Consider the following 21,383-nt stretch of genomic DNA (forward strand, 5'->3'; position numbering starts at 1 on the left):
AGTGCACGGTCACAACAGTGAATGTCAACAAACCATGAAATAAAATGCAACAGTTTGGCTTTTTGAGACAGGGTTTCTCTGTAGCTTTGGAACCTGTTCTGGACTAGCTCTGTAGACCAGGCTGGCCTTGAACTCACAGAGATCCACCTGCCTCTGCCTCCCGAGTGCTGGGATTACAGGCGTGCTCCACCACCGCCCGGCCACCGCCACCACCACCCGGCCGGAGTGCTTTTCTTAAACCAAGGAGACATATTTCTGATACAGAGGAGTGACCATAATTATTCAAAAGATGCATTCTAATTTTGTTTTCCTCTAAAGTGAGTTTGCTAACTAGAAAATAGTGTGGCCTGATATGCTCTCACAGCCTATATACTAGGCTTGCTTGGACCTAAGTTATAACATAAGAACACAGCATAAGAAGGCACATTTCTGAATACTGTATTTACATTCTAGACTGCAATATCTCAGATGGAAAAATAATGGGGGTAAAAACTTTGCTGAGTAAATGTTAATGTTTTCAGCCATAACTGGCAAGTTCGATAAAGTATATTTCTGATTCAATCAAATCTGCAAGGGTTTCTCATACGATTACTATCTACAAAGCTCTCTGAGGAAGCTATTCCTCAGGGGCAAAAGCCACTCTATTGAATGGGCAAGTGGTCAAACGGGAGTTAGAAAGCATGAAATAAGTGAACTCTGTTTGCAAACAATGGACACTACAGATGCTCTACTAGATTATTTTAGGAATTATTTTATGGCAGAACAGTCTGGGAACAGTAAGGTAAGTGAAAAAATCACGATAAGCCCCACTTCATAGGATCTCAACCTTACCTACAAAAGAAATATACCCACAACAGGATTTTGAAAGCTGTGCCCTGAGCAGCCTCCGCGGGCACACCCCGTCCTTCCCTCCCGCGTCCCAGCCCCGCAGCTCCTCTGACCTGGGAGGTTCCAGGGCCGCCGGGCTGCGGTTCCCGCCACTGCGCTGTGACTGTGACTTTCCCAGGCCGCCCGCGCGGAGACTGCGGCTCCGGGAGGTTTCGTGTCCCCGCGACACCCCGCCGTGTCCTCCGCACCCAGGTCTGCACCACGTGATTCCCAAGTCCAACAGGGAATGGCGGAATTTCCTGTAACTCCCCTAAACACCTCGGAGCGACTCCTCCTGGACCCTCCCACTACAAACTCCACTTCCGGGCTTGTACCTGCGGTAAAAAAAGCCTACCTCTTTTTGATGATTAGTTTCCCAGGTCCACCCCGCTGTTTCTTTTTTCCTAAAGGCCAATGATCAGGCAGGTGTCCCCGCCCTTCTAGACCCGTCCCCCCCACTGGGTCTCAGGCTGCCTTCCACACAGCTCCAGCTGTCAGCTGCCCTGGACCCGCTCTGCACAGCCTCCCCACATGCTCGCTGCCAGCCTGGACCAGAACTGGATCTGGGAGGACGCTGCACCCCGGTATCTGACCCTGTGCTCTGACCCCATCAGATACAAGCTATCCCGCCTAAGTTCTCTTCTTGAGATACCAGCTTCCTGGGTTGAAAACACATAGCAAAAGACAACAAACACTCTAAATTTTGATGCTCAAGTCCCATTCCCAGAACAAATTAAAACTAAGGAAAGCAAGTTAAATGATATCCAATACACAGAACTCAAAAACCTAAGTCATGTTCAAGATGGTCAAAATGTGTAAAGCATGTGAATCAGCTCAAAGATAGAAATGAAATGATTTGTGGGCAAGAAAATAGTAGCAAGTAGGAAGTGAAGACAATATAGGATATAAAAATTGAATTCTCCCTCCTTCAATAAATGGCATTTGGCATTCAAAAGAAGAAGAAGAAGAAGGAGAAGGAGAAGAAGAAAAAGAAGGGATCAAGATCATGATGGGGAAACCCACAGAGACAGCTGACTGGTGCTAGTTGGAGCTCACTGACACTAGACTGACAGCTCAGGAACCTGCATGGGACTGAACTGGGCCCGCTGAATGTGGGTGACAGGTGTGTGGCTTGATCTGTTTGTGGGGTCCCTGGCACCAGGGCCAGGACTTATCCCAGGTGCATTAACTGGCTTTTTGGAGCCCATTCCCTGTGGTGGGATACCTTGCTCAGCCTTCATACAATGGGGAGGGGCTAGGCTCTCCTTCAACTTGGTATGCCAGACTTTGTTGACTACCATGGGAAGCCTTACCCACTCTGAGGAGTGGATGGGAGTAGAGAGGGAGGGAACTGGGAAGCTGAATAATGGTTTCCATCACTATGCAGATGAAGTGACACTAAAAAGCCATCTTTACCCTTTCCGCACAGACCTCCACTACTGCCACTTGGAATTATACTATTAGTGATATTGACTTGGGGGAAGACATTTCAGGAACTCAGGATTTTGAAAGGAAATGGGTGTCACGGGAAATCAGTTGTCAGCCCATTAACAGCCCAGTGCTGAATTCATCCTGTGCTATAATGCTTTCACCACTAAATGGTGAAATTTTTTTTTTTTATATAACTCAGAAAAAGTTTGTCTTCTGAGAGGCATGCTAAAGGGGTGTTTATATAAAGCATAGAAAACTCCTTTTGGAAACTCAGTAGTGAATGGAGAAACTTGCCAGACTAAATCAGTTTCATATATAAAAAATAAGGCTGAGAATGTCAAACTCACAGGTTTACATTTCTAACAGTCTTTGTGCTGAAAAAGACAAACACATAAAACAGGTTTCAATGAAATACAAACTTTTGTAAACTGCACAGGAGAGGCCTTGGCATGTTTAAGCCAAGGCAGATGGCAGGTGAGGGAGACTCACCATGCAGGCAAGGCAGGTGGTGGTGTGGAGTGGTAGAAGGTTACTCACACCATGCAGACACGGCATCCAAGCAGAAATTTTTTTTAGGTTGGAGAAAGGGAGAAGGGAAGAGAGGGAAGAAGAGAAAGAGAAAAGGGAAGAAAGGAAGAGAGAAAGTGTACACTAACTTATAGCAAAAGAGAAAGGGAAGAAGGGGGGTTCTTAAAGGAGACTTTATGTAAAATGACGTGGTCAGGACACTGGGCAGGTCTGAATGCTAACATTCCTCCAATTTTGATTATTATAAAAAGGTGAGTTATGGATAGCAAGGTGCGGGGTATGAGGGTGCTGAATTCTTGAGACTGCTTCCTGCTGATTTGGGGGCAAAGAGGAGAGGGGGAAGTTGGGAGTCACAGACAGCGGAAGGTCTAAATGAAGAAGCATTCAGTTAGCTATCCTCCTGGAGACCCTTGAGGGAGCTGAGAAGGCACGTTGCTAAGAAAAAAAAATAGTTGTTATCATTGGCTCGTGAGCAGGCCTAGCCATGGGAAGAGTGGTAACTGCCAGAAAGAATGGGAGGGTGAAGTGCTCTGGTTGTACAGAAGAGGCAAGGGTGGATGATCCAGATGAAAGAGCAAATATCCCCCTGAATCTGGAGTGGTACCAGGGTGAAATTCCAGGAGCTTAGGGGCATGGCATGCCAAATCAGGAGTACAGAAGCCATTCACATCTGCTGTTTCTCTGGAGTGGGAAATGCCTTTATCCATCCTATAAAAGTGTCAATGAATTAGGAGATAATGGAGTTTTTATGAGTGGGCAAGTGGGTGAAGCTGACCTGCTGGTATGTGCCAGGTTGGTGTTCTTAGCTGGGGAAGTGGCTGGTGGTGTATCTGGAGGGCCCCTGAGGGTCTGGCCTTGGCATGAGTTTGGCAGGAGGGGTGGATCTGTGCAGGAACCTGGTCTGTAAAACAACTGGAACAGATTTACATTGTGGTGTCATAGCAAACACTATGGCTTTGGGTTAAAAGGCATGGACATTTTCTAGTTTCAGCCCAAAACACACCATTAAATCTATAACCCAAGGAAATTTACTGAATGGAAGTGGCTGAGTGAGTGAAGGAGGAGAAGGGAGGCTTCCTTACACTTTCTAATGCTAACCAGACTCCAAAAGCTGGGATCAGTAAAGTCCACAGAAATTTAAGGACTCCCAAAACTGTCTGTAGTCAGTGCTCCATCAGCTTATCAAAACTGCATTTGTCAATGTTAGAACTCTCAACGTATGAAGTTACATCTGAAACCAGTTTATCCTGAATCATGAAGTCTATGAACGAGGCACACTTATCTGTCCCTTTAACAGGAAACTACCAAGTATTAGCTCTAAGAGAATGAAGCCTGTGAATTTTACATAGAGAATTAACAAGACAGCTGAAGCCTTGGTTGCTACTGTTGAACTGACAAAATCTGGTTGTCAAATGACATCAGAGATCTGAGAAGGATGAATTTTACCTGAGTTAATGATTGAAAGTGGCAGAGACTTACTTGCTGGCTAGCTAGGGTCCTCCATGGTCACTGAGGGCAGAGGTCTCAGGACAACAACATCAGTCTACAGCTGCCGGGCCTAGGCCCGCCAGGCCTCAGAAGATTTGACAGTTGTGGGGGAGGGACTTGTGGGGAGGACCAGCCTATCTTGTCTAGGCAAAAGTGAGGCAGTGGATTCCCCAGAGCCGTACTTCCCAGGATTTGAAGAGGCTCTGGCAGCAGTCAAGGCAAAAGGCAGTAGTTGAGGTGAAAGACCGTTTTTACTCAGTGGCTGGTGCTGCAACTCTGGAGTAAGTTCCGGACGGAGGTTCTTCTGTGTCCAGCCATCTTCTTTGGAAGAAATAAAGGTGCTGCCAGGAGCCAGCATGTCTTTCTATCATGAAAAGCTTTTTAACTAAACATTTTAAATGCCATATTCTGCAGATCTCTGAGCATTTGAGGACTGTCTGTCCATTAGGTATGAATGACTGACTGTCAACTTGTGTTCCCTAACAGTCTTTAATATGCTAGCAGCTTTCATAAGAATAGGAATTGCTGTCTCCTGAGAAATCAAAGAAAAGCAACAGGGGAAAGATGCCAGCACCCAATGGGAACAGGAGAAAAGGAGTTTGTGAGTCAAGGTGTGGCCCAACTCTGAGAAAAGGACCCTCTTGGGGGACCAGAAACTCCATCATAGAATATATATCTTGCCCATCCATCCTGGAACTCCCATTTGGACCAGAGGTGAGTGCCTGGGGTCATACCCAGAGAGATCTGTCCCTAGGTCCCAGGCCTGGGCACCAGCCATTCTGGGGAAGACCTGCCCAACTTGGCCCCAGGTTCTGGCCATAAGGCAGGACCCCCCACCCAACCCCACCGGGAAGGTTCCCCTTCTCCAAGACCCCCGGCAAACCCTACAATCTCCACGCCCTGCCCCCACACCCATCTGTCTGAGACCCCAGCTACTTCCTGAGGCTTAGAAACCAGCCCCCAGCTTCCATCCTGCCCTAAAACTCCCATCTGGACCAAAGGTGAGTGCCTGGGGTCATACCCAGAGAGGCCTACCCCTAGGTCCCACCCCTGGGCAACAGCCATCCCAGGGAAGACCTGCCCAACTTGGCCCCAGTTTCTGGCCATTGGCAGGCCCTCAGGAATGCTCCCCTTTTCCAAGACTGCAGGCAGACTCTGTAGTCTCCACACCCTGCTGCCACACCCATCTGCCTGAGACCCCAGCCACTTCCTGAGACTCAGAGACCAGCCCCCAGCTCCCATCCAGGCAGCAACCCCATCTGGACCAGAGCTCCCATTGGCCCAGAGCTTCCATCTGAACCAGAGAGAGGTTTCCTGAATCTGTCAGCTCTGTCTGGACCAAGTGCACTGAAAAGACCAAGAACGAACACAAGAGGAGATGGACAGACATCAAGGCAGAAGTACATACAACAAAATAAAGAGCAATACAGCATCACCAGAACCTAGCCCTTCTCCAACAGCTAGACCTGAACATCACGGAATGGAAGAAACAGAAGAAAACAACTTTATGAATAACATCATGAAGAGGCTAGAGACTTATATAGAAGAAATCAAAAATAAAGTGGAGGAACAGACAAACAAAAAATGGGAAGAACGCTATAAAAAACTAGAGGAAAGGACAAATAAAGCAGAAGAAAAAAATAAATCCCTGAAAGAAAATCATGAAAAAGCAATGAAACAGATGAGGGAAACAGTCCAAGACTTGAAGAGGGAAATAGAAAAAATGAAGAAGACACAAGCAAAGGGAATGCTGGAAATAGAAAATCTGAGTAAACAAACAGGAACTTCAGATGCAAATACAACCAACAGAATGCAAGAGATGGAAGAGAGGATCTCTGGTGTTGAAGATATGGTAGAAGAAATAGATTCATCAGTCTAACAAAACACTAAAGCCTACAAAGTCATGACCCAAAATGTCCAAGAAATTTGAGACACCGTGAAAAGACCAAACCTATGAATAATAGTGATAGAGGAAGGAGAAGAATACCAACTCAAAGGCACAGAAAATATATTTAACAAGATCATAGAAGAAAACTTTCCCAATTTAAAGAAGGAAATGCCTATGAAGATACAAGAAGCCTATAGAACACCAAAGAGACTATACCCCAAAAAAAGTCCCCTCGCCAGATAATAATTAAACAACTAAATGTACAGAATAAAGAAAGATTAAGAGCAGCAAAGGAAAAAGGCCAAGTGACTTATAAAGGCAAACCCATCAGAATAACACCCGATTTCTCAATGGAGGCTTTGAAAGCCAGAAGGACCTGGACAGATGTATTGCAGACACTAAGAGACCATGGATGCCAGCCTAGACTAATATACCCAGCAAAACTTTCAATCATCATAGATGGAGTGAACAAGACATTCCAAGACAAAGCCAGATTTAAACAATACTTATCCACAAACCCAGCCCTACAGAAAACACTAGAAGGAAAATTCCAACCTAAGGAAGTCAGATACACCCTTGAAAACACAAGCAATAGATAACATAACAGCAGTAAACCCCAAAGAAGAGAAGTACACACACACTACCACCAATAAATAAATAAGTAAGTAAGTAGTAAATAAATAAATAAACAAATAAATAAATAACAGGAATGAACAGTCCTTAATATCAATGGACTTAATTGACGTATAAAAAGACACAGACTAACAGAATGGATATGAAAACAGGACCCATCTTTCTGCTGCATACAAGAAACACACCTCAAATTCAAAGATAGACACTACCTAGGAATAAAAGGCTGGGGAAAGACTTTCCAATCAAATGGTCTTAAGAAGCAAGTGGGTGTAGCCATCCTAATATCCAGCAAAATAGACATCAAACTAAAATCAATCAAAAGAGATGATGAAGGACATTACATACTCATTGCAGGAAAGATCCACCAAGAAGAAGTCTCAATTCTGAACATTTATGCCCCAAACACAAGGGCACCCACATATGTAAAAGAAACATTACTAAAGCGTAAATCACATATAAAACCCCACACATTAATAGTGGGAGACTTCAACACCCCACTTTCACCTCTGGACAGATCTGCCAAAACTATTTTTTTTTTTTAGGTAAATCCAAGTCACATGTGATAGGGATTCCAATCATGCCCCCATGGTCGCACATGCCAGGTGGGACACTTCGTCATTTCCAGGCCATATGTCCTGCATAACCCATGCCCCATGGCTGTGCGGTCATGTAGTCATGTGGCATGACCAAGTGATCTATGCACATGCGTGGAGTTGCCAAATGGGCCTGTGTGCCCAGGTGCAAGCTGGCCCTTAAAAGGCAGGCCCCAAGTTCCCCTGCCCCCTTCTCACATGTGTCCTTCCGTAGGCCTGATCACAACTATCCGTTTCTCCTTGTCTTAATAAAACTCTTGCTAGTGGATTCTGTCGTGTTTCGTGACTTTTCCTCGTAGGGTGAAAACCATCAGCATGCAGATGCTCTGAGAGATATGTTATATAAGTAAATAATGTAAGTTGAGTGAATAAGAAGGAAGGGAGGAGAAAGAAAGTGGAGAATTTTCTCGGTTCCCTGACTGTCTGGCTCAACGAAATTCTGAGGCCAGTCTCACATCTAGGGGGATGGTCAAAGGTGGGTCAAAGGCTCCACCACAGACCCGAGTGGGGGTATCGAATAGAAGGCAAAGCTGCTAGTGAACAGGAAAGTAGACGTGTTACAGGCGTGGAGGAGCAGGTCTGTCACCAAGCAAACATGCCACATACAGCAGATCTGGTGGAAGAGGTTTGAAAGAGGAGGAAAGCAAGAGGGGAAGACTGCTTCAGAGTGAGGGCTTGGGAGGGCAGGCCCCGATCGCTCACCTTAGCCATGAATGTCCCCCAAATACAGCACAGGTCCCACGGATGACAGGAGGAAAAGGAGTCACTACAGCCTGTAGTCACGGGTGTCCCCAGGACTGAAGCGGGGGCTGAATGAGGATCAAACCATTCAAGAGGGGTGTCACCACACTCAAGGGCGGGGTGCACGGGGGCGGGCTTAACCTGGCCAAGCCAGAGGTGTCTCAGCACCTTTTTCAAAGACTTTTTCAAGAGGCCATTGTTAGTATTATTATGCGTCACTGTGTTAGTCATGTAAACGACACAGTTTACCACCAGAGAAAAGTCATGAGGTATGACAAAACCCATTATAAGAGTTTATTAAGAGAGGCGTGCTTAGGCCTATGGAAAAGGTTGTGCAGGGAGAGAGAGGAAAAAGAGAAAGAGGGGGGAGGAGTCTGTGACCCACTTTTTATGGATTCCCCCACCCGGTCACATAGCTGGGGGAATGGCCAGGAATTCCAATAGCCATGAGTCCAAAAAGAAAACTGAGCTCCAAGAGGGATCTCATCCATAGGAAAAGATCGGGATCTGCAAAAGCCATGGGATTTTGGGCAGTGGGATTATGGGCAGCACCCAGATGAAACTTACTTGATTGTTGCTGGTGAGCTGGAAGGGGAGCCTGGCAAGGGTAGACAGTACAGTCCAGAGTCCCAGCATACCTCAGATTGAGGAACTGCTAGGAGAGATGTAGCAGGAATCTTAAAAGTTCTTATTAATAAAATCAAACCTGAGGCCAGTTATTGGGGTGAATGCTGGAAGATCAGAGAAGCAGAATAAACCACAGCTACCTCACCTCGCCAGTTCCTCAGATGATCCTGTTTCCTCAGACTGGAAGCCTCTGATTCCTTATCCAAATGAATCTCAGCTGAACTGCTTCTTGAAAACTTGAATGCTTAACCAGGCTTCCTGGTTTTCATGCCTTATATACCTTTCTGCTTTCTGCCATCACTTCCTGGGATTAAAGGCTCACTTCGTGGGATTAAACACATGTGTCACCATGCCTGGCTGTTTCCAATGTGGCCTTGAACTCACAGAGATCCAGATGGATTTCTGCCTTTGGAATGTTAGGATTAAAAGCGTGAGTGCCACCATTTTCTAGCTTCTGTATCTAGTGGCTGTTCTGTTCTCTGACCCCAGATAAGTTAATTAGGGTGCACAATATTTTGGGAAACAACAATACCACCACAGAGAACCTGCTGAGTTTTCATGGCACTAATTTTGCAGATTAACATGCTGTTATTATTGACTAAAAAAAAATTACTCTTTAAAAAAATAATAAACTGGGCATGGTAGCACATGCCTTTAATCCCAGCACTAGGGAGGCAGAGGCAGATGAATCTTTGTGAGTTTGAGGCCAGCGTGGTCTACATAGCGAGTTCCAGGAAAGGTGCAAAGCCACACAGAGAAACCCTGTCTTGAAAAACCAAAGTAATAATAATAATAATAAACAACTTGTTTCTCAATGACTGCTCTCAGTAATCAAACACTTATTTCTCATAGTAAATGATTGGAAGTTTCCATATGAAAAAAAGAAAGATGTTTTAAAGGTTTAAATAACATGTATGTATGTTGTAAAGGTATAAGAAAGTGATTTAAAGATGGGCAGTGGTGGTGGCACATGCCTTTAATCCCAGCACTCAGGGGGCGGAGGCAGGAAGATCTCTATGAGTTCAAGGCCTACCTGGTATACATAGCTTTCAGACAGCCAAGACTAAATATAGTCCCTGTTTCAGAAATACAACCAAACAAAAACAACAGAAAAGCATGCCCCACCACACATAGCTTTCTCTATTTTAAAACCTCTCTTTTTTCGTAATTAGAAATAGTTAGAAAATAGTTTAATCCCATAGTAAAATCAAAATATTCCAATTACTAATTGAATTGTAATGTATATCCCAGCTCTGAACATTCAATTTGCTTTGACCTTTGATGTTCTCATTAAAACATAGGTAAGTGTGCTGGAGAGCTATCTCAGTAGTTATAGCATTGGTTTCTCTTGTAAAGAACACAGAAAAATGTAAAGGAAATACCATGAAAAATTCTGTTTATTACCAAAATTATTCTTATTTCTGGCAGTCTCTGACATTTCAGAGAGTAGGTAAGTGCAAGAATGAGTTTTGAATTCTCCAAGAAGAGCATCCTTATCTACATAGATTAGATTGCTGTAATTCTCATGATTTCCTTGATAAAACAGGCTCAACAAATTAGAGACACTTTTGTGATGTAAAAGACACTTTTGGTTTTGCATAACTTGAGTCCCACTTCTAATCATAGCCCAGTCAAAAACTCAAAGGCAAATATCTAGTTGTATAACCACATTGACAATATTCAATACTATTGAGTATTTCAATTGATCATGGAAAAGGCATGAAGACTGACATATCACAAAAGGGAAAAAATGAAGAGAGACTCTCTCTCTCTCTCTCTCTCTCTCTCTCTCTCTCTCTCTCTCACACACACACACACACACACACACACACACACACACACGCACACTGTCTTTTCATCTGAGCATTTCACTTTATTCTGTGAGGTGTGAGACTCAGTCACACAAAGTTCACACATTTGCGGAGTATTTTTCCAAGGAACCCTGAGGAGCAAGGGAGACCGCTAGGCAACTATTCTCACCCACAGAAACCTGACTGCTATAATTCTCAAACGGGGGCTTCTATGATCTCTGAGCAGGGTCTAGACGTTGCTCTCTCCTCCGAGGGGAATGCCACAGTCATATCACTGCATGTCAACAAATCATTAAACTAAAACAAAAGCTATTTGTCTGTAAGTGTAAGTCATGTGTGTGTAAGTCAGCATGCTTTTCTTGAACCAAACCAAACCAAACCAAACCAAATTTTCTTATGTAGGTGAATGATCCTAATTATTCAAAAGTGGCTTTCTAATTCTATGTTAATCTAGAGTGAAGTTTCTAACTGTAAAATTGTTACAGAGCCAGGCAATGGTGACACACACCTTGAATCCAAGGAAGTAATATGGCAGGACACAGAAAGGTATATAAGGCATGAAGAAACAGGAACTCGCTCTCTTGAGGTTGAAGATTTCATAGAGGTAAGCTACTGGCTGGCTGTTCTGCTTCTCTGATCTTTCAGCTTTCACTCCAATATCTGGCTCTGGGTTTTCCATAAGACCTTTTAAGATTCATGTTACACGTGTCAATATATGTTTACAGTCTAATACAAAGAAAACAATGTATAGAATTGCCCTTGACACTGTAACAAGACAAGGGTGCAGTTGTATTTAGCATGAGGATTTAACCTAGCTAGAGAGACTAGAGTGAGGCTCAGGAGTTTGGAGCACTGGTTGCCCTTCCACAAGACTGGGGCTCTAGAGCAATGCCCTCATGACAAGTCACAACTGTCTGTAACTCCAGCAACACAGAGCGGTCCCTGACGCCTATACCTCACCTGATGAATCCATTATCCTTATCAAGTCACCCTCTTCCATGTTTTGGATCTTTTGAGACACACCGAGTTTCATTTACACTGCTTTCAGGAGCATGGTGAAAAGATACTGACTGGAGAATTGGAAACTTACATGCAGCTCCACTTTCAAAGATAATGACTCCTTTTCCATCCATAACCATTAACTGTCAATAATTCCTCAGGAGAGGTGAGGCTGCATGAAGTTCTCACTTGCAGGTAACCACAGTGGTGGTCAGGTCAGGACAGTATTCTTAGCAGTCTTCTCAGTCTTGGGGCTTTTATGTTCTTTCACCTCTTCATCAGTGTTCCTGGGGCATCAGATATGGTGATGAAGATGTTCCAGACAGAGATGGCTGCACTGTGTGATATCAATAGAACAAGTCCTCAAGAGTCACTTATTGTCAGCACTGTGACCAGGAAAGAGTCTCTGAAATAACTACCACTCGCTGCATATAAAGAACCAACTCTGACCAAAAGTAAGGAAAGCACTAATCTGGAAAGAAGAATAAGTATTTACAGGGCAACATAACAATGAATCCACTTACAAGCATGTAATATTTCAATGCACAGAATCCATGACCTCTCCATTGATGTACTTTTGACTGTTTACAGTGCCATCCATGAATCATCGATGGTACAAATCCAGTGAGTAATGAGATGGTGGCCCCACGGGCCTAAAGACAGTGGGTATATACAAGTGGCACATCTTTTCTGGCAGTTGGTATTATGCCAGGCAGGGTCCACAGCTGGGTGAGATCATGAATAACTTCTCTCTTCCAGCATTAGTACTTTCAGATGCTAGGGGAGCTCGCCAGCAGGGGAGAAGCTTTCAGGCCAAGTGCAGCTTGAATGTTCTTTGCCTTGTAACAAGAATGCCATAATTCCTTCCACAATAGTTTTTTTTTTTTCCTCTTGTTTTTTGGTTGTTGTTTTTAATTTCAAGTTCTGGCAGGCAACCGAACACAATGGCAATAGCCTGCACTATTAAAGAGACCTCTGTGGACTCCTTGACCAACAAGATCTGGTAAATATCCCTAACCAGGCTTGGAATTTTCATTATAACTTATGGTCTCTGGTGGCAGCACTAACTACCTAAGCAAGATAATTCATTCGAATACTGCAAAAACCATATTTACTCATCACAGACTCACAAGTTTCCATGTTTTTTTTCATATTATTTTTGAGTTAACTTTTTACCCATCCTCTTAATCATGTATAATGAAATATCACCAGAGTTAGACTGTGTACACCCATATTCCCAGCTATTTGGGATGCTGAGACTGGATGTTTCACTGGGCAATACAGTAGGACCTGTTTTAATGAACGGACATATTCCATTTCCTCTTCTTTAAACTTTTATTGATTCTTTGTGGATTTCACCATGCATTCCCGTCCCACTTATCTCCCCGTTCCCTTGCATCCTATCTGCCCTCTGCCCTTGTAACCTCCCCCAAAACAAAACCAAGCTTAAAAGAAAAACCAAAAACCAAAGAAATAAAACAAAACAACAAAAACAAATAATCACAGTAACAGTAACAAAAAGAAAAAGGAAAGCAGAGGAATCTTGTAGAAGCTGCAGTGTGGCCCATTGAGACACATTTACCCTTTAGTGCATTCATCTTTACTTGGAAGTGTTCATTAGCAGGGTCATTGATCTGGCTCTAGGCCTAGGTCTCTGCCACGCCACTGACACTGAGCTCTCCCCGGTGCTCCTCACTGACACCCGGTCGTTGTCTGGTATCATAGAGATCATGCTTTGGAATCTGCAGGTTAGGCCTCAGTGGGATACAGGGCCTGTGTGTTGTGGTTGGTGTAGGGCAGGGTTAGTTCTGTCACTAGTTACCCCTGAGCCAGCTGTCTCGCCTGCCACAGGTAGCAAGCAGTGGAGGGGGGAAGGGCATCTTTCCCTCACCCATGCCACCATGATTGGGTGGGGTAGGCAGGGTCACTTTCTGACCCTCATGTCGTCAAGGTCAGCTCACCTGTGTCCCCGCCCCCAGCTCTAGTGTGCTATCCAGGTGAGGTGCATGCTTATAGTGAGGGGTGAGGCTATCTTTCTCCAGTGTGGAGGGAAGCTCTCCTCTGAGGAACAGGGCCAGCTAGCCTGCTGTGATATTCAGGGAGGGACAGGACCAGTCACCACAGGACCAGAGGACTGGGCTGGCTCAGCACAGCATAGTTCCAAAGACCCTGGTGTTAACATGGGCCATGAACTTCACAACAGGCCCCACCTGCAGCAGGACCATGGACCCAGATATGCACTCAGCAGCAGCTTCGAATATAACATACACATTTTAGGTCTAGATGCAGGAATGTGTCTTTATGAAATATGTGTTGATGTCAAACAGAATCCCAGTATCATTCTCAGATGGAAAGCTATAATCAGCAAAAGTATGCTTCAAAATTATGTAATTGTCAACCTTGCTTAAATATGCACACTTGATGGATACTGTCTGAAGCGGGGTTCACCTGATTACTCTAAAATTGATCAGTGATATCAGTGAAAAGGTCCATGTATTGGCATGTCCACATTCATAAGCTTGTTTCTGGAAAACTGACCATTCCAAAAATGCAAACTATGTGACACATGAGACCGTCCTCCCTCATTAATACAAAAAGACACAAGTCCATCTCATGTAGAAAATGGCCATAAATATATTTCTTTTACATCATTTACAATAGATTGTTTTAGAATTTCGAGTCTTAAGTCCATGGAAATTCATGGCCTCACAGTATAAAATCAAGTGAAGAGGGCTGGAGAGATGGCTCAGAGGTTAAGAGCACTGACTGTTCTTCCAGAGGTCCGGAGTTCAATTCCCAACAACCACATGGTGGTTGTAATGAGATCTGATGCCCTCTTCTGGCATGCAGGAATACATGCAGTTAGAAAATTGTAAACATAATAAATAAATAAATCTTAAAAAAAAAAAAAGGCCAGGTGGTGGTGGCGCACGACTGTAATCCCAGCACTCGGGAGGCAGAGGCAGGTGGATCTCTGTGAGTTCGAGGCCAGCCTGGTCTACAGAGCTAGTCCAGGACAGGAGCAAAGCTACAGAGAAACCCCATCTCGAAAAAACAAACAAACAAACAAAGAAACAAACAAAAAATCGAGTGAAAATATTATGGAACAATCTCTGCTATATAGGTGAAAGATTTAAAGACATAATCTTGACTATAAGAGAAGAAAAAACAGGTACATAAAGCAAAGTAAACACTTTCAATAACATTGCAAGTGCTAGAAAATTAAAGATTTGAACGGTTTCAACAATAAAAACAATTTTCAGAGAAATGTAGACATGACACTGATCTGGGGACCATTAACCACTGAAGCATTCATTCTTCTTGATACTCCTTTTTGAGTTTATCTGTCAGAAACAAAGACTGGAATTCTTGTTGAAATTTCAATTCAAGGTATCAAAAATGCAAAACTAAAATTAAGGTATAAATTTACAACTCAAGTTTCATTTGCTTTTGGGGTACCATCTTACAAGGACTCCAAATTGCAGTAAGGCTCGTTAAGGAAGGGAATGGCTCAGTTGCCTTTAGCCTACCAGCTATGGGTGGGTTAAGACTTCTGTTGGTCTTTTCTGTGTCGAACATACAGAATGCAAGCCCAGTGCCACTTAGGGATCTTTGGCAACAGTTAACTCTGCAGCTCTCACAGGATTGAGCCTGTATGATGAGTATTTAGAGACAGGTAATGCCTTCCCAGTCAATGTAGACAGCTAAAACACAAAACTTTCCAATCACAGTAGACAAGAACAGAGATTATGGTCTTTGACTCTTTATTTTTTGAAATTGTTTAGCAAAATTTAAAAAGCCTGGTTGATCCCTTCTGGATTTAATTTACATTTTGGTTGGTGGGGTGGTGCTTTTAAACTTTCTCCTTTTAAGTGTCTCTTACAGGACATCTGGCAACAAAGGGTGGCCACTAAGGGGACTCTACAGGTGTTAGTGGCTCTTAGAGATCTGACTCACAGCTCTCCACAGGATGTTATGCATGCCTGGCTTTCTGAAATTCACAGGCTGTTGACTGTCCCTCCACACCCACGGTGACTCCCCTGCGATGAATGATCTGCAAGGGCTGATAGTCAGGTTAAGAACCCTTTGGCAAGCCAACCTAAGACAGTTGCTGAGACCCCTGAGGCGGGACAAACAAGTTCACAGCATACTACTCTGACTCCCACTGAGCATCCACATGATAAAATAAAATCATTTTTTATTTTAGTAGGACAATAGGAGAGGCATATAAAACAATAAAAACCAGAGACAGATATTAGGGCAAAAGCTTAAAAATAAGTCAGAGAATCAAGGCAGCCATAATCACTTCTTACATATTAGAGGTGAGTGTGTGTGTGTGGGGGGGGGGAACCCTGTCTCCACCTGCCTTATATTCCTGTCTCTACCTCCCTAGTGCTGGGATTAAAGGCATGAGCCTCCACTACCATGCTCTTATGGGTAACTAGTAGCTAGCTCCACCATTTGATCTCCAGGCAAGCTTTTATTTGTCAGAACAAAGAAAATATGATACAACACCCCAAGGCTTTACATCCTATCTGTGTGGAGCACATTTAACTTAATTAAGTACTATTATGGTAGTAAACCTTTAGTAGTGAGCAAAAAGTCTTTCCTGCTTTAGTGGCGTAAATGCTTTCTGGTATCTATTATCTGTTGTACACCAAATTTGGAGGAACAATTGTTTAAGCACATGTTTAATGAGACACTTTTCCTGGGAAATGCACTATACCAGTGAAGCTACTCATCCAAACAGGGAACTGAAAAGAGAACCAAGTCAACCCTGTTAAACTCAGGAGCTTTATTAGGGTTAGTTTGAGAAATAGGGGAAAGTAGTTGCTTACTGGAGCAGAGGGGACTCAGACATTTTTTATCATGAAGCTCCAAACCAGCATGGGATATAACATATACATACATAACAATGGGAGCACACTGCACACCTGTAGGCTTATTAACTAGATAAAGAGCATCCTATCTTGGTGGATCATTTTGTCAAAACCTTTTCAAGGACTAGGATCTGAATTTCTTCATTTGATTTAAGCATACTGAAATCTGTAAGTTTCAGGGATTGCTTGAAAACTTTTTGAGGTTTTCTGACTCAGTTCCTGTACAACACACATGCCTGCAGGAACCAGGAAACTGTTACTTAACAGCACATTCTCCAGGTTTCTGTGTTGTATCTTCATTCTGAAGCATTTAATGTTGCATAAGCATAAAAAGTTCTAATGAAAATTTTCCTACATTTCAACATCTTTAGAATTTCCCTCAGTATAAATTCTGGATATATTCTAAGATTTGAATGTTACTGAAAAGCTTTCATATCTTTAGGTTGACAGACTTGAGAGACAGTAAAGGCTTTTCCTCATATAGTCATGGTAAACTTTCTCACCTGCATAAACACTTTGGTGTATTCTCAGGATAATTTTGTGGCAGATTTCTTGCATTTAATACCTTGGTAAGGTTTCTCTTGTGCATGAACATTCTAATTTATTCTAAGAGATGGGGCACATGTAAAAGATTTTTCACATCCAATTCATATGTAGGGTTTCTCTCCTGTATGAATTTGCTGTTTTCTATGGTCTGAGCAACTGATGAAGGCTCAGTCATATTCACGACATATGGTAAGGTTTCTCTCTTGTATAGATTATCTACAGAGATCTCAAATGACCTTTCTTGCTAAAGGATTTGTCACATTCACTAGATTTCTAAGGGTTCTTTGCTGTATGAGTTCTCTGATAAATTCTAAGATGGCCCTTTTGGAATAAGGATTTGTCACATTCACTGCATTTTTTTGTTGTTGTTTGTTTTTTTTGAGACAGGATTTCTCTGTGTAGCTTTGCGCCTTTCCTGGATCTCGCTCTGTAGACCAGGCTGGCCTTGAACTCACAAAGATCTGTCTGCCTCTGCCTCTGGAGTGCTGGGATTAAAGGCGTGCACCACCACCGCCTGGCACATTCACTGCATTTTAAGGTTTCTCACCTGCATGAATTCTGATGATTTCTAGGACAGCCTTTATCAATAAAGGATTTGTCATATTCAATGAACTTTTGAGGTTTCTCTTCTATGATTTCTCTAAGTTCTAAGATAGCTTTTGAGGTGAACTCACATTCACAGAATTTGTAAAATTTCTCTCCTGTATGAATTATCTGATGAGTTCTAAGTTTGTCTTTATGAATAAGGATTTGTCACAGTTGCTGCATTGTAAGGTTTATCTCCTGCATGAATTCTGTGATGAATTCTACGGTAGTTTTCATAAAGGATTTGTTATCTTCACTGCCTTTCTAAGGTTTTCTTCCTGCATGAATTCTCTGATGAAGTTTAAGATGTGAGGCGGTGGTAAAGGACTTATCACATTCATTGCATTTGTAAGGTTTCTCTCCGGTATGAATTCTCTGATGTCTTCTACATTCTGTGCAACTGACAAAGGATTTCTCACATATACTGCATTTGTAAGGTTTCTCTCCTGTATGAATTCTCTGATGAGTTCTAAGATGTGAGGCAGTTGTAAATGATTTCTCACATTCAATACATTTGTAAGGTTTCTCTCCTGTATGAATTCTCTGATGAGTATGGAAACTGCCTATATGGGTAAAGGATTTATCACATTCCTTGCATTTGTAAGGTTTCTCTCCTGTATGCATTCTCTGATGAGTTCTAAGATGGTCTTTCCGAGTAAAGGATTTGTCACATTCACTGCATTTGTAAGGTTTGTCTCCTCTATGAATTTTCTGATGAGTAGTAAGACTGAATATCCTGATAAAGGATTTGTCACATTCACTGCATTTGTAAGGTTTCTCTCCTGTATGAATTCTCTGATGAATTCTAAAATAGCTTTTCAGGGTAAAGGATTTATCACATTCCCTGCATTTGTAAGGTTTCTCTCCTGTATGCATCCTCTGATGAGTTCTAAGATGGTCTTTCCGAGTAAAGGATTTATCACATTCACTACATTTGTAAGGTTTGTCTCCTCTATGAATTTTCTGATGAGCAGTAAGACTGAATACCGTGATAAAGGATTTGTCACATTCACTGCATTTGTAAGGTTTCTCTCCTGTATGAATTCTCTGATGAATTCTAAGATAGCTTTTCAGGGTAAAGGATTTGTCACATTCACTGCATTTGTAAGGTTTCTCTCCTGTATTTATACTCTGATGAGTTTTAAGATGGTCTTTCTCAAGAAAGGTTTTGTCAGACTCACTGCATTTGTAAGGTTTCTCTCCTGTATGCACCCTCTGATGAGTACTAAGACTGCCTCTACGGGTAAAGGACTTATCACATTCACTACATTTGTAAGGTTTCTCTCCTGTATGAATTCTCTGATGAATTCTAAGATGTGAGGCAGTGGTAAAACATTTGTCACAGTCACTACATTTGTAAGGTTTCTCTCCTGTGTGCATTCTCTGATGTATACTAAGACTGCTTCTATGCGTAAAGGATTTATTACATTCACTGCATTTGTAAGGTTTTTGCCCCGTATGAATTCTCTCATGTCTTTTGTGGTCTGTACCACTTGTAAAGCATTTGTCACATTGACTGCATTTGTAGGGCTTCTCTCCTGTATGAATTCTCTGATGAGTTCTAAGATGTGAGGAAGTGGTAAAGGATTTGTCACATTCAATACATTTGTAAGGTTTCGCTCCTGTATGCATTCTCTGATGAGTATTAAGACTGCCTCTGTCGTTAAAAGATTTACCACATTCACTGCATTTGTAAGGTTTCTCTCCTGTATGAATTCTCTGATGATATGTAAGATGGATTCTCCGGATGAAAGATTTGTCACATTCAATACATTTGTAAGGTCTCTCTCCTGTATGAATTCTCTGATGAGTATTAAGAATACCTCTATGGGTAAAGGATTTATCACATTCACTACATTTGTAAAGTTTCACTCCTGTATGCATTTTCTGATGTATTCTATGTTCTGTGCAACTGATGAAGGATTTATCACATTCCCTGCATTTGTAAGGTGTTTCTCCTATATGCATTCTTTGATGAGTTCTAAGACGGTCTTTCCGAGTAAAGGATTCATCACATTCACTGCATCTGTAAGGTTTCTCTCCTGAATGAATTCTCTGATGAGTTCTAAGATTACTTTTCAGGGTAAAGGATTTGTCACATCCATTGCATTTGTAAGGTTTCTCTCCTGTATGAATTTTCTGATGTCTTTTAAGACGGTCTTTCCGAGTAAAGGACTTATCACATTCATTGCATTTGTGAGGTTTCTCTCCTGTATGCATTCTCTGATGAGTTCTAAGATGTGAGGCAGTGGTAAAGGATTTATCACATTCAATACATTTGTAAGGTTTCTCTCTTGTATGCAGTCTCTGATGAGTACGAAGACTACCTCTATGGGTAAAGGATTTCTCACATTCACTACATTTGTAAGGGGTGTCTCCTATATGAATCCTCTGATGAAGTCTAAGACTGAATATCCTGATAAAGGTTTTGTCACATTCAATACATTTATAAGGTTTCTGTCCAGAATGCATTCTGCGATGAGTTCTAAGATTCATTTTCTGAGTAAAGAATTTATCATAGTCACCAGATGCATAAGGTTTCTCTTCAGCACAAATTTTCTGATGCAAATGTCTTTTAAATTCTGAAGTCCGGTAAAAGAACTTAGAACAGTCTGTACATGTGCAAGACTTTTCTCCACAATGGAATTTGCAATGTAGTTTGAGTTGTGACAAACGTGTAAAGGATTTACTACATTTTATACATTTATAGGGTTTCTGTCTAGTATGAGCTCTGTGATGTCTACTAAGGCTTGAGTCTGTCTTGAAGCAGTTTCCACATTTTTCGCTTTGGTATGCTTTCTTCCCACTAATGGTTTCTTTCAGTGTGAGTTTATGTTGACAGTCAAAAGATTTATCAAGCTCTGTATTTTTGTGTTCTTTCTGGACTCTTTGATTTTGACCTGGAAATTTGCCACAAAGAGGGAAAACAGAAATTAAAGCATGAGTAAGAGATTTAATGACTGATTACCTTAAGTTTTCTATTACATATAAACTTTCAATTCTCAGGGATAGAGCTCTCATCAGAGGTCTATTCTGATTCATATCATTAAATAGATGATCAGAAGAAACTCCAGTCTGACCTATGTCAAACCAAAAGGATCGACTATGGCTTTCTCCTTCTTATCTAAACTATGTACCTTGCAGAACATAGGACAAATAAGTGACCAAGCAATAATCAGGGAAGTACTTTGAAAGATCATATGAATAATGTTTATCTATTTTCCCATATACATTTTTGAGACAGCCATACTGGATCGCTTTGGTCAGCTAGGAACACATATGGCAACCTAGGTAGGGATAGAACACAACATATACTTTTGTTTCTACATCCATACTGCTAGGATTAAAATAATCCCTTCTTGGGGCTAAACATAGAGAACACACATATCAAAAACTGAATAAATAAATGAAGCAAACAAAAACCCATGTTAACTACCAACAGATTAATTTTCACTTAAAACCTCCTGAACTGTAAAAATCAGAAGTTGGGGAGTAATTAAATTCAATAGTATAGTCACAATAATCCAATCATTGAGTGTGCGGCAATTTACTTCATGCTCTGAATATTCAGTTTCTTTTGAACTTTGAAGTTTTCTTTAGAAACTAGAGGGGAGGGATGGAGAAATCACACAGAATATAGCACTATTTATGCTCCTACAGAGCAGAGAAAAATGTACAGGAGGCACTATGAAAAAGCTATGTTGATAACCAGAATTTTCCTTATTTCTGGGAGTTTCTAGACAGTTAAGAGAGATTACATATAAAC

General features: G+C 42.1%; 1 protein-coding gene across 1 annotated transcript in view; it reads right to left on the reverse strand.

Annotated features, from left to right (window-relative positions):
* Window positions 1-17,502: 17,502 nt before the first annotated feature.
* LOC118576651 (zinc finger protein 420-like) overlaps window positions 17,503-21,383 on the reverse strand; it is a 37,889-nt gene continuing 34,008 nt past the window's right edge. Inside the window, 2 exon segments of the mRNA XM_036176842.1 lie at window positions 17,503-18,060; window positions 18,062-20,517. Of these exon segments, the coding sequence (XP_036032735.1) occupies window positions 17,851-18,060; window positions 18,062-20,517 (2,666 nt within the window). The 3' untranslated portion in view covers window positions 17,503-17,850.

Source organism: Onychomys torridus, unplaced genomic scaffold (assembly GCF_903995425.1).
Source record: "Onychomys torridus unplaced genomic scaffold, mOncTor1.1, whole genome shotgun sequence".
NCBI classification, from domain to species: Eukaryota; Metazoa; Chordata; class Mammalia; order Rodentia; family Cricetidae; genus Onychomys; species Onychomys torridus.